A 15,453-nucleotide genomic window follows, 5' to 3' on the forward strand; every position below is an offset into this window, starting at 1 on the left:
AAAAGCCAGTATACACGTTTACATGACAAGCAGCCTTCACACAATTTAGAAATTGATATTAAGTGGATTGATTTTAAACTGTGGAAAATTGGTATTTGAACATATATTATGTTTGAGGGTGAGACACAATACCTACGAAGAACAATCAGTGCTAAATCCATGCATGCTTGTATAAGTCTGTCTTAGGCAGCTAATGTAACCTTGGAAACAGCAACCTATTTATGATAGGTTTAAGACATATACATATCTTGTATCTATTAATGATAGGTTTAAGACATATACATATCTTGTATCTATTAATGATAGGTTTAAGACATATACATATCTTGTATCTATTAATGATAGGTTTACATGCAAGACATACATATTCTTGTATCTATTAAAATCTAATCAAGGAGAAGACCTGGAATTTATTCTATTTATCATATTTCTTATCTACTGTTCTTGTTCTTTCTAGACAACTATAGCAACACAATCTCTGGACTGCCACTTCAGTCGTGTAATCATTTATTTCTTGCAAGAAGGAACATATACTAGCTTAGCTAATAACTGATGTTTCCACAAAAGGAATAAAAATATCAAGTGCCGTTGACCTTCTCCTTGGTCAGATTGTAATCAGATCAATACTGATGGTTTTCATCATTTTAGTCTATGGACAAGTCATAGATTGCTTGCAATGGGTATTTATCAGAAGACATGAAGTACACAGACATTGTTTATGTTTTAAAATGATTGGTTTATTTCTTTTTGGTAGTTCATTTGCATCAAGGTAATCTTGATAGTTGGTTTTAGTTTAAGTTACAATAATGATTACATATACTACCAGCAATGAAATATCAGAATAACTATCACTATCTGGACTACCATAAGTGTAATCTGGTGAGTATCATTGATATTATCACTTGACTACCTTGAATGTTTTCTTGGACTACAACTATTACCATGAATGACAGCTGTTAACATAATCTCTGGTTTGCCACTTTTGTGTAATCTATAGATTTCCGCAGACGACATTTTTCACCAACTAGACGTCACCTTTAGACTGGTAGGGGTGATATCACTAGACTACCAACTACACGTCACCTTTAGACTGGTAGGGGTGATATCACTAGACTACCAACTAGACGTCACCTATAGACTGGTAGGGGTGATATCACTAGACTACCAACTAGACGTCACCTATAGACTGGTAGGGGTGATATCACTAGACTACCAACTAGACGTCACCTATAGACTGGTAGGGGTGATATCACTAGACTACCAACTAGACGTCACCTATAGACTGGTAGGGGTGATATCACTAGACTACCAACTAGACGTCACCTATAGACTGGTAGGGGTGATATCACTAGACTACCAACTACACGTCACCTATAGACTGGTAGGGGTGATATCACTAGACTACCAACTAGACGTCACCTATAGACTGGTAGGGGTGATATCACTAGACTACCAACTAGACGTCACCTATAGACTGGTAGGTGATATCACTAGACTACCAACTACACGTCACCTATAGACTGGTAGGGGTGATATCACTAGAATACCAACTAGACGTCACCTATAGACTGGTAGGGGTGATATCACTAGACTACCAACTACACGTCACCTATAGACTGGTAGGGGTGATATCACTAGACTACCAACTAGACGTCACCTATAGACTGGTAGGGGTGATATCACTAGACTACCAACTACACGTCACCTATAGACTGGTAGGGGTGATATCACTAGACTACCAACTAGACGTCACCTATAGACTGGTAGGGGTGATATCACTAGACTACCAACTAGACGTCACCTATAGACTGGTAGGGGTGATATCACTAGACTACCAACTAGACGTCACCTATAGACTGGTAGGGGTGATATCACTAGACTACCAACTACACGTCACCTATAGACTGGTAGGGGTGATATCACTAGTCTACCAACTAGACGTCACCTATAGACTGGTAGGGGTGATATCACTAGACTACCAACTAGACGTCACCTATAGACTGGTAGGGGTGATATCACTAGACTACCAACTAGACGTCACCTATAGACTGGTAGGGGTGATATCACTAGACTACCAACTACACGTCACCTATAGACTGGTAGGGGTGATATCACTAGACTACCAACTAGACGTCACCTATAGACTGGTAGGGGTGATATCACTAGACTACCAACTAGACGTCACCTATAGACTGGTAGGGGTGATATCACTAGACTACCAACTACACGTCACCTATAGACTGGTAGGGGTGATATCACTAGACTACCAACTACACGTCACCTATAGACTGGTAGGGGTGATATCACTAGACTACCAACTACACGTCACCTATAGACTGGTAGGGGTGATATCACTAGACTACCAACTACACGTCACCTATAGACTGGTAGGGGTGATATCACTAGACTACCAACTAGACATCACCTATAGACTGGTAGGGGTGATATCACTAGACTACCATTTATAGAGTGTCATTGAAGACACCTCTGGACTACCACTAGACTGTCGACACCTGTGATAGCTACAGACAACCATGAATTTTTCTGGTCAGTGTAATCTACACACTACAATGGCTGATGCGCCTGGACTACTATGGTTATCCCTGGACTATAGACTACCATGCCTATCTCTGAACAACCATGGCTATCAATAGACTACCATAGCTATCAACAGACTACCATGCCTATCTCTGAACAACCATAGCTATCTCTGGACTACCATGGCTATCGATAGACTACCATAGCTATCAATAGACCACCATAGCTATTGATAGACTACCATGCCTATCTCTGAACAACCATGGCTATCTCTGGACTACTATAGCTATCAATAGACCACCATAGCTATCGATAGACTACCATAGCTATCTCTGGACTACCATAGCTATCGACAGACTACCATGGCTATCTCTGGACTACCATGGCTATCCGATAAACTACCATAGATATCGATAGACTACCATGGCTATCTCTGGACTACCATAGCTATCGATAGACTACCATGGCTATCTCTGGACTACCATGGCTATTGATAAACTACCATAGCTATCCATAGACTACCATGGCTATCTCTGGACTACCATGGCTATCGCTGGACTACCATGGCTATCTCTGGACTATCATGGCTATCGATAGACTACCATGGTTACCTCTGGACTACCATAGCTATCGGCAGACTACCAGAGCTATCTGTAGACTACCATAGCTATCTCTGGACTACTATAGCTATCAACAGACTACCATAGCTATCTCTGGACTACCATAGCTATCGATAGACTACCATGACTATCTCTGGACTACCATAGCTATCGACAGACTACCATGGCTATCTCTGGACTACCATAGCTATCGATAGACTACCATAGCTATCCCTGGACTACCATGGCTATCTCTGGACTACCATAGCTATCGATAGACCACCACAGCTATCCATAGACTACCATGGCTATCTCTGAACTACCACAGCTATCGATAAACTACCATGGCTATCTCTGGACTACCATAGCTATTGATAGACTACAACAGCTATCCATAGACTACCATGGCTATCTCTGGACTACCATAACTATCGATAAACTACCATAGCTATCCCTGGACTACCATAGCTATCGATAGACTACCATGGCTATCTCTGGACTACCATAGCTATCGACAGACTACCATGGCTATCTCTGGACTACCATAGCTATCCCTGGACTACCATGGCTATCTCTGGACTACCATAGCTATCGATAGACCACCACAGCTATCCATAGACTACCATGGCTATCTCTGAACTACCATAGCTATCGATAAAATACCATGCTATCTCTGGACTACCATAGCTATTGATAGACTACCACAGCTATCCATAGACTACCATGGCTATCTCTGAACTACCATAGCTATCGATAAACTACCATAGCTATCCCTGGACTACCATAGCTATCCCTGGACTACCATAGCTATCCCTGGACTTCCATAGCTATCCCTGGACTACCATAGCTATCCCTGGACTACTACCATTGACAAAGATATTGTACCATTTAATCAAGAAAGTACATCAATTTACAATTATTACAATAATTAATAATTAAAGACAAATCTGACTTTTTTCAGAGTATTTACAAATAAACAATTAAAAGTTTAGTTACAAATGCAGCATTTAAAGCCCAAACTTAAAACTTGCACGATGTATAATTTTATACACACACAGTATGCATTTTCCTGTCTACCCTTGTAGTGAGTGCTGACCATTTCTAAACGTTCTTTATCTAAATCAGTACTCTCCTACTATCTAAAATGAGTAACGTCACCAAATACTTCTCAAAACAGGTGTCTATCAATTTGTGTGCTGTTTTAAACTTATTGTACAAATAACACAATAAAAGCAATTCTCTGTGATGAAGATATCTCCTAAATATGAATGAACTCCTGGTTGTTAAAAACCCAGGTTATGGTCATCTTATGATATACACTTGTATACAATTACATTGTAAACCAAACAATGCAAAGTCATTTTAATAATGTGCAAACTTTACGATGTGATTACTGTTTAATATCTTTCTCTTCTCATTACAGCAATATACATTTAGTTGGAAACACTCATTTAGTTCTTAACCATCAGGAAACTACAAAATCAACAAATAAATAATTTTTTATATTAAAATTTATATTATGGTCACTGTAAAGACAGCATTGCATCATTTGGGTCTCAAAATTACAGAAGTTCAAACTCAGAAATTGGGACAATAAACTTAACCAGCATGATACTTCCATTTAATATTTTATTGGATAGTGTCTGAATAGTGATAGTAATACACTTTGTCTGGCTGAAGTGTTCATCTTTCACAGAGGCTACCAGACTAAAACAGATCAGTGCTAAACTAGAGTGGCCCTTACTTTTAGACTGCACTCCTTTAGACCGGCCAAATAAAGTCTTTTGTACCACACTAAAAAACAGTACTAAACAGCACTCCTTGAGGCCAAACTGTAAAATCTTTTGTTTATTTTTCATCACCAGAATATGACATATCACACCTACCCTAGATAAAAGAATGAATGTAAAAACACTGTACAGTCAGAAGTAAATTTTAACTCCCTTGAAGTAAGTAGAATGACCATCAATGACCCTGTGCTTTCTATTTGACTTTCACAAACCTGAACACAAGCACAGGGTTGCAGGTAACATTGGCAATGACCTCAAAAAACTATTGGCCGTAATCTTATACAACATTTGAAAACTGAGCTACACATTATCTATACAGAAATTGTTTTGACATCCATAGAATAAATCTTACACATTAATTTCTATGTACAAATTGAGAACATATAAGATACACCCTGCAAAAAACACCGATGAGTTTCCTTGCTCATGGTACGCAGGCGTTAGACAAGTTTCACTCAAAGACATACACTGTAATTAGCCTTAGTAACTTAGTATAAACACCACAGGAAAGTATAAACACCACTGGAAGCAGGATCCAATACCTCTATTTACTGATAGAATGCCAAATGTTCTAACAATCCATTACAACTGTTCGTGTTACATTATAACTTCAACAGATGTAAATAAACAGATAAAGCCACTTGGGTGTCATCTAAACCTACATGGGGGGGGGGGGGGTTACCCTTGTTGTCTTTGTATTACTTGTAGCCTTGTTTATACCTAATTATGTCATTGTGCAACATTTTTCCTTAGCTCACTTCATGTAAGCAAACGCACCAGGTTTTTTGCATCGGTTACAATATCCTGTGTACTATGATACAATATTTACTTTGACTGCACATTAAAAAACACTGAAAGATGACTTATACATCCTGCAGTGTTACTGCTTATTGTAATCATCACATTATCAGAATTATCTATCTTCAGCTGTCTTCTTCACTATCAGTCTTGTCATCGTCCATCAGACCAGAGAACCATGACGTCACAGTTGAAGAAACTGCTGACTTTGCTGAGGTGAAAGCGCCCCCAAACATCCGACCTGTTTGTATAACTGCTGAACCAGTCTTGGACATGGCATTGGTCAGTTTACGACCCTGGTCAGTGCTGTACAGAAAGTTGTAAATAAGAACAAAATTGAATGCATAAATGGTATAAAACCCTGGTCAGTGCTGTACAATAAGGTGTAAAGTGAACAAAGTTGAATTAATGAAACTAGCAATTTCAGCTCAGAGTTAAGTTTTCATTAAAATCTACTTTTTACATCACCTGCCACATTTTTAACAGTCAAACCACTGAAATTAGACTTGACACACAAAAAACATGATTTTGAGCCCACTCAGGTGTGAAACGAAACGAGTCCAAATCCCAACCTTTTATCTACTGAAGTATCTGTATTTTAAACAAACAAATATTCTTCACATTCAACAATGTTTGCTGCCTGAGAATGTATTACAGTTTTATTTTATGAGCAGAGGTGGAACACATTTCTGTTGGGCAAAGTATCTACTAGGTATTTCAGTCTGTTGGGCAAAGTATCTACTAGGTATTTCAGTCTGTTGGACAAAAGTATCTACTAGGTATTTCAGTCTGTTGGGCAAAGTATCTACTAGGTATTTCAGTCTGTTGGACAAAAGTATCTACTAGGTATTTCAGTCTGTTGGACAAAAGTATCTACTAGGTATTTCAGTCTGTTGGGCAAAGTATCTACTAGGTATTTCAGTCTGTTGGACAAAAGTATCTACTAGGTATTTCAGTCTGTTGGGCAAAGTATCTACTAGGTATTTCAGTCTGTTGGACAAAAGTATCTACTAGGTATTTCAGTCTGTTGGGCAAAGTATCTACTAGGTATTTCAGTCTGTTGGACAAAAGTATCTACTAGGTATTTCAGCCAGCTAAATCTCTAGGAAATAACTTCCTCAAATTTGATATACTGTTTACAGCAATTTGACGTTTAATTGGCACTGGTGTAAGGGCAGTCAACTTTGACAAGCCAAGTGTGCAATATTTAGGCCCTATATGAAAACAGACATACTGTTTTCTCCAGACATGGGCTACACAATTCTTCATAAGGTTTCATCAATTAAAATATTTTGTTTGTCACCCATGAATTTCCCCAAAACCTACCAGGCAGACAATGAAAAAAAAATACAGAAAAAATAAAACAATGCTAGCATGTCAGGTAAAGTTAACTTTTCTGTCAGAGCCACAGCATTTACGTGACTGGCTATCATATGTCTGTGTGGTGCAATATTGTTTTCGTTGCAACATTGCCAACAAGCTTTCTAGCCTTCAAGTATTGTGCTGTCAATGTCACTTAAATGACACCATGACACAATCCTGTATACTCTCTTCCTTCTTATAATGAGGAAAAGGAGTAAAACATGAAGACGTTTTTTTTATATATTTTATGGTTTTTTTTAAATCGACTGACTGGCCCTTAGTTGCCATGAAAAAGGAATGAGAAGCATAAAAAATAGGGTCACCCTAAAAGTAAGCAATCGTATGTTGTCCCCATCTTGGGTCAGGTCGGGTGGGGTCAGGTCAGGTCAGGTTAATCCTCAAGGTGCCCTGGCACTGTGAGGAAAGTCAACTTGGGGCACCCTGTGTGTAATGTCATTTAGTAATTGAATGCAAGTTGGGGCAACTTTAGATGCCTCAAGGCTCCCAGGGTTGCTTAACTACTCACCCCAGGGCAACCATCCAACCTTCTATGGAGGTCAATATCAGTGATATACCGTAATAAATTGAATGAATGGTGTACAAACCTTTTCAGTCTCAATCTCATATCTGCAACACTTAGGTTTCCATGACAAAGATGCCTAGAAGGAGATAGAAAGACATCTGCATATTACCTCAATATCACACTAAACATATTCAATGTTTTTTCCCTTTCAACTTCAAGATGTATTTTCTTTAGACAACATATTGTTCATGGTTCCAAGAATCAAAATGACATTAAAATACAGTTCCTATCAACCAGTTAAAGTGGAATAAATTGTGCATTCATTTCTAATTCACCGTTCCAAAGTAACAATATTTTACTATACAGTCATGTATCTTCATAATCATATATTACTTTGCATATAAACCACAGATTAGGTCTGGGGTTTAGCAAATCTTTGACTACTTTGCATATAAACCATATAAGGTCTGGGGTTTAGCAAATCTTTGGCTACTTTGCATATAAACCATATAAGGTCTGGGGTTTAGCAAATCTTTGGCTACTTTGCATATAAACCATAGAAAGTCTGGGGTTTAGCAAATCTTTGACTACTTTGCATATAAACGATATAAGGTCTAGGGTTTAGCAAGGGCTACTTTGCATATAAACCATATAAGGTCTGTGGTTTAGCAAATCTTTAGACTACTTTGCATATAAACCATATAAGGTCTGGGGTTTAGCAAATCTTTGACTACTTTGCATATAAACCATACAAGGTCTGGAGTTTAGCACATCCACATAGTGAACACACTAGTAAATAGGGAATAACATGCAAGATAACATGCATACAATATTTCATTTTTGTAGTAGTTCTATCTTTCTACGTACATTAAAACATGATAGGCAAGTTTTATCATTTTCTTGCTATCTCCATATTATTCAACAATTACTCATTATTCACTTTTGACATGACAAATATCAAAACCCTTTTGTTTTCTTACTGATCTCAAATGAAGGTGTAATTATGAAGTTAATGTCAGTGCATGCTTACAATGAAGTTAATGTCAATGCATGCTTACAATGAAGTTAATGTCAGTGCATGTTTACAATGAAGTTAATGTCAATGCATGTTTACAATGAAGTTAATGTCAGTGCATGTTTACAATGAAGTTAATGTCAGTGCATGTTTACAATGAAGTTAATGTCAGTGCATGCTTACAATGAAGTTAATGTCAATGCATGTTTACAATGAAGTTAATGTCAGTGCATGTTTACAATAAAGTTAATGTCAGTGCATGTTTACAATAAAGTTAATGACAATGCATGTTTACAATGAAGTTAATGTCAATGCATGTTTACAATGAAGTTAATGTCAGTGCATGTTTACAATGAAGTTAATGTCAATGAAGTTAATGTCAATGCATGCTTACAATATTTTTTAGCATTAAAAGTCATTTTCAGGTGTGGGTAGCAAAGTTCATGACATGTATATGATAGGGATCTCCTTGAAAAAATTATACACCCCACCAGGAAATATAGACATTTTCATAAACTCTGGGTTCTAAAGAGTCATTTCGTGATTTTAAATCACCTACAATTACTTGTAATTTCAGAAAAAACATAAATATCATTGCGTAGATGTTGAGTAATAGCTGGGTGATCCATAAATGTTATAACTTACTTTTGTAGATGTTGAGTTATAATAGCTGGGTGGTCAATAAATGTTATAACTTACTTTTGTAGATGTTGAGTAATAGCTGGGTGGTAAATAAATGTTATAACTTACTTTTGTAGATGTTGAGTAATAGCTGGGTGGTCAATAAATGTTATAACTTACTTTTGTAGATGTTGAGTAATAGCTGGGTGGTCAATAAACGTTATAACTTACTTTTGTAGATGTTGAGTAATAGCTGGGTGGTAAATAAATGTTATAACTTACTTTTGTAGATGTTGAGTAATAGCTGGGTGGTCAATAAACGTTATAACTTACTTTTGTAGATGTTGAGTAATAGCTGGGTGGTCAATAAATGTTATAACTTACTTTTGTAGATGTTGAGTAATAGCTGGGTGGTAAATAAATGTTATAACTTACTTTTGTAGATGTTGAGTAATAGCTGGGTGGTCAATAAATGTTATAACTTACTTTTGTAGATGTTGAGTAATAGCTGGGTGGTCAATAAACGTTATAACTTACTTTTGTAGATGTTGAGTAATAGCTGGGGGGTCAATAAATGTTATAACTTACTTTTGTAGATGTTGAGTAATAGCTGGGTGGTCAATAAACGTTATAACTTACTTTTGTAGATGTTGAGTAATAGCTGGGTGGTCCATAGTTTTCCACACCCTGTAGTTGTGAGTTGTCTTCCAGGCATTTACAAAGTGGTGGTTGAAGTCATGCAGGTGATCCTCATCATCTGTTAATACAAAATGAAAACATAATGTGATTGGCTAATTTAATTCAAACCTGGCACAAATGTGAGGAACTATAGGATGCATACTTTTGTCTTTCCCTGTTACAATATGAAAACATGATTTATGAGATTTGATGACTTTGTTCAAACTTAACACAAATGTGAAATACTTTGGGATGCATATTCTTACTTTATAGGATTCAAACATGATGTATACGATTGGCCAATTTACTTCAAATTTGTACAAATGTCATGTAATATTGGAGATATATTCTTATTCTTTGTTACAATATAAAAACATGACATTATTGATTAATTTAGTTTCAACCTAGCACAAATATGATAGAGTATAGGAGGTATATACCAGTTAGAACACATTATGTCTTGAGTGATTGGCTGATTTTGTTCAAACCTAGCACAAATGTCAGGTACTATTGAGATGTTTAAAAGGGGGGTATTTTGATTATATTGGGGGCTAGGGTTAAAGGATAATAATGGAATGTGGGGGTACATGAATTATCAAGGCCAAGGTATATTTTAGGAATGCACATGCTGGAATGAGGAAGCATTTTGTTGGTAACTTACAAACATCTCATGTCACTTACCTGAGAATTCTACTGTTGCTAACAATGTTTGTATATACCTTTTGAACTGTAATCTCAACCACTCTTCACCTCCTTCCCAACCTGTGTGTTACAAAACAGATATAGTCCTTTTCACTTCACTATTAAAGACCAGGATTTACATCAATGTTATTTACCTGTTGGGTCAAGGAAAGTGTTCTCCTTTTCATCAATAACATTTCTGACTAGCCATTATTATTTACCTGTTGGGTCTAGGAAGGTGTTCTCCTTTTTATCAATAACATTTCTAACTAGCCATTATTATTTACCTGTTGGGTCTAGGAAGGTGTTCTCATTTTCATCAATAACATTTCTAACTAGCCATTATTATTTACCTGTTGGGTCTAGGAAGGTGTTCTCATTTTCATCAATAACATTTCTAACTAGCCATTATTATTTACCTGTTGGGTCTAGGAAGGTGTTCTCATTTTCATCAATAACATTTCTGACTAGCCATTATTATTTACCTGTTGGGTCTAGGAAGGTGTTCTCATTTTCATCAATAACATTTCTGACTAGCCATTATTATTTACCTGTTGGGTCTAGGAAGGTGTTCTCATTTTCATCAATAACATTTCTGACTAGCCATTATTATTTACCTGTTGGGTCTAGGAAGGTGTTCTCATTTTCATCAATAACATTTCTAACTAGCCATTATTATTTACCTGTTGGGTCTAGGAAGGTGTTCTCATTTTCATCAATAACATTTCTGACTAGCCATTATTATTTACCTGTTGGGTCTAGGAAGGTGTTCTCATTTTCATCAATAACATTTCTGACTAGCCATTATTATTTACCTGTTGGGTCTAGGAAGGTGTTCTCATTTTCATCAATAACATTTCTGACTAGCCATTATTATTTACCTGTTGGGTCTAGGAAAGTGTTCTCATTTTCATCAATAACATTTCTGACTAGCCATTATTATTTACCTGTTGGGTCTAGGAAGGTGTTCTCCTTTTCATCAATAACATTTCTAACTAGTGTATCGGCAAACCTCAAATCTGCAGTACTAAGGTTCAGCTGTTTCTTCAACTCGTTCTCTTGAATCAAAATTTTGTTTTCCTCCAACTGTGAAAGAGATGAAACATCTACAGATTGAAATACTTATTTAAAAGCACAGCATTTATTCACTGTCTTGGGGTCCAGTGGTATGAAACCAAGCCAGAAACTTTGGACACACATACATCGCTTCTTTCTGAGTAGAAATTTACATGTTTTACGAGAGACCCCATCCCCACCCCCACCCCAACTCCCCTCCAACCCACCACCACCACCAATAATTGTTGAAGTTAACGCTACATTCAACATGGTGGTTGGTTGAAACTTGTTGCAACAGAGTGATCGCAGCCCATGTACAATGCATGATGTTTGTCAAAAAAACGAAAAAATACCACTTCACCCCGACATACATATACATGTATGTATCAGCCAGCCATACAACTTGACAATTTTAACAAATTATCCAACTTTTTGGGATCAAAAATTTCGTGACCAACCATAGTTGGAGATTTTATGTCTTTCAACAAATAGCACAACGTATGCCAAATGATTCTGTATGTTAAAGTCATGGATATCTGCTTAAATAACACTGTATATTTCTAAATATACTAACAGTTTAGCCATCAAGATCAATGTATGGTATCTCAGTAAATGCTGGCTTTACATCAAGAATTTTGTTTATACTTACATCCACAATTACATCCAGGAAATGTTTCTTCTGTTTATACAGGCAGTTAGTAGCACCGATAAGAAAACTACGTACATTGATATCTTTGAGTAGTTCATGTTGTTGTAGTGATACATAGGGATGACACAAAGAACCCTGAATAAGAAATGAAATTATTCACTCCAAGATTAAAACAAATTTATACATGTAGTTTTACGCATCAAATTATGAATCTACTAATAGTTGAAAAGAAGACATGATTTCTACAGATTTGAGATTTGTTAACAATGTGTTATTTTGATAGGTAGAGAAAAATGGTGCTAAAACAGTCATAAAGTACACCTAACACTTCAAATATAGAAAATATTTCTATTTGTCTGTCCCTTTGTAGTTTGATATTTACCTTTGTAAATAATGCCAATGGGAATCCATACTGATCTACAGTAAAGTCTGGCATTTGTGGACTCTGTATAATAGTGTAATCATCATCTGATTCATGGTTACTTAGTGACGATAACGACAAAGGTTTATCTCTGTCTATTTCATTGTGAAACACATCATCATCACTAGTCCTTGTAAAGTCTTTGTCACTTTCTGTGTCCATATCAACAGGTGATTTCTCTGACCCTTCACCCAGTTCCTGATCAATTAAATCTAACAAATCATCTTCCTCCGTCCTAGGACTTTCCTTTTTGTTACATTCCGATGACCTAAATGTCTCTGTTTTCTGTAAATGCCCATCACTTCCTGAGGTCTGTACATTGTTCCTTGATATATTCTTCACATCTTTCACACTATTTGCATACTCCTCTGCATGCCTTTTTTCATTGTTCTCCTGTTGTAGTTCATACTGCATCTTGAGGTTTATCTGCTTCTGAGTTTCCTTATCACCATGGTTACCCTGCACTTGTGGAGGAGACTGATTCGTCCTTTTCTGTGAGTAGTTTGGTAGGTCCGTGATTTGTACATCTAAGTATTCTTCAGTCTCAATGCCGAATTCAGTTAGTCTGATATCTGTTGTTTGAGGCTGCCCTGTACCATAACTTGTACATTCTAATAAACCTCTCTCTATCATCCCTGGTGAGTGATAGTAATTGAAAAAAAAGACAAAATAGTATATAAATTGTTGTTGGATAAAAACAGTTCATAAACTTTCTCTACAATGACAATCAAAACTGTTACTGTATATAGTAACTAGTACAATTCCTCCTGGTTGGTTATAAAAATAACAGACTTTTATTGTGATTGTCATCAATATGGTTTTAAGACTGGGATTATTATTACTATGGAAAATGAGCTGCCAGTAAACTAAGACAGACACATCATTGTGTCATAAACAATTCGTAATATGAACACACTGAAGAACGTTCCATCCAAATTTCAGCCTAATCTGCTCAGTAGTTTTGGAATTAAAGATTTTTTACCAAAAGACACATTTTAGCCCTAATTTGCATATCACTGATGGGATCATGTCATGAACAATTCTTAATCTAAACATCCTTAAGAATTTCCCACCAAATTTCAGACCGATCTGTTGAGTAGTTTTGGAGTTTAACATTTTTTACCAAATATCACACACCAGTGGTAAGATAATTTTTATTTGAACAATTTCCAAACTAAACACAAAAGGTAATATACCCACCAAATATCATGGCATTCAGTCCAGTGGTTTTTGACTTTAAGTTGTTTACACACACATACACACACACATAGACAGACAAACTAACAGAGACAGACAGACAGACAGACAGACAGACAGACAGACAGACAGAGACACTTTGCCATGCCTATAGCACTACTGAACCCTATCAGTTCAGCTGTGCTAAAAACTTGACTTAAACCATAACACTTGCCCTAATCCTTGCTAACTCACTTTAGTATTTTGTTTCAGATATTGTTAGTTTCCAATGACTATTTTACTGTCTCAGACTTCTAATGTGAAAATAACACATTGATATGATTTTAGATCCATAAGATAACAATTTTCATAATTAAGATGCACAAGCTGCAATGGGACAATTTTTTTGACAATATTTTGGCACATGTACACATTAAACTACTCCTAATATCATACACACTGAATAGTATTGAATCACCAGTAGTTGAACAACATTCTTTGTACCTGTAAAGGCTGTACATGCATACATGCATATGTTATAGTGCAATATCACAAATCAAATTGATTTGTGGATCCACACCCAAAAATTAGTGCCCTCAATTTCAACCTGTTACTGCACTAATATCAGCCAATGATTAAAATGTAGAATGTTTAATTATTGGTATTTTAACAATCTTCAGTGAATACATTGTGGTTGTCTAATCAAAAAAATAATACTACGGTTTCAAACTAGTGCAGTTTTATAACTTTTAAGATGGCAACAAAACCAAGCTTTTGTTCAAGATTTAACTTGTCACTACATCACATACAGATAATATTGACTACTTATGAACAGGTTTAACTTGTCACTACACCACATACAGATAATATTGACTACTTATCAACAGGTTTAACTTGTCACTACACCACATACAGATAATATTGACTACTTATGAACAGGTTTAACTTGTCACTACACCACATACAGATAATATTCACTACTTATGAACAGGTTTAACTTGTCACTACACCACATACAGATAATATTGACTACTTATGAACAGGTTTAACTTGTCACTACACCACATACAGATAATATTGACTACTTATGAACAGGTACAATGTCTTTTTTTATAAGTAATTGACCAATTTTTAGTGACTATATATCTTTGGTCACTTCTGAAAACAAGCGACCTATCGGTCAGAATAGCTCCGCTGGTTTTTTTTTAATTTAATTTTTTATTTTGGTGACATGTAGAAGTGGTTCAGTTCTTCAGCTCTTCACTATGCAGTTTTGTTTTAGCGATGCAATAAAGTGGTTAGTGGTTCATATGATGTCTCACTATAAAACACATTTTACACAGAAGTTGGTTATGTATTGTACTTTTATACCATAGTCACCATTTTTATAACAAAAATCTACTGTTATGAAAAATTGCACAAAATCTCAGAAAAAAAATGACTGGGAAATGCACACAAGAAAAAGAAAAATAAGAGGATTTTGAGGTTGGCTATAAATAATTCCAGTGTCTTACAGCTTTAACCCTGGAAAATTTTAATGATGAAT

The 15,453-nt window shown here is 36.1% G+C and overlaps 1 protein-coding gene across 1 annotated transcript in view; it reads right to left on the bottom strand.

The window, feature by feature from the left end:
* Positions 1–2,367: 2,367 nt before the first annotated feature.
* LOC144433757 (late secretory pathway protein AVL9 homolog) overlaps positions 2,368–15,453 on the bottom strand; it is a 32,444-nt gene continuing 19,358 nt past the window's right edge. The window contains exons 8-14 of the mRNA XM_078122118.1: positions 12,693–13,366; positions 12,311–12,445; positions 11,553–11,691; positions 10,606–10,686; positions 9,886–10,003; positions 7,693–7,746; positions 2,368–6,031 (exon numbers count right to left, since the gene is read on the bottom strand). Of these exons, the coding sequence (XP_077978244.1) occupies positions 5,851–6,031; positions 7,693–7,746; positions 9,886–10,003; positions 10,606–10,686; positions 11,553–11,691; positions 12,311–12,445; positions 12,693–13,366 (1,382 nt within the window). The 3' untranslated portion in view covers positions 2,368–5,850. The remainder of the gene's footprint in view (positions 6,032–7,692; positions 7,747–9,885; positions 10,004–10,605; positions 10,687–11,552; positions 11,692–12,310; positions 12,446–12,692; positions 13,367–15,453) is intronic.

Source organism: Glandiceps talaboti, chromosome 4 (genome assembly GCF_964340395.1).
Source record: "Glandiceps talaboti chromosome 4, keGlaTala1.1, whole genome shotgun sequence".
NCBI classification, from domain to species: Eukaryota; Metazoa; Hemichordata; class Enteropneusta; family Spengelidae; genus Glandiceps; species Glandiceps talaboti.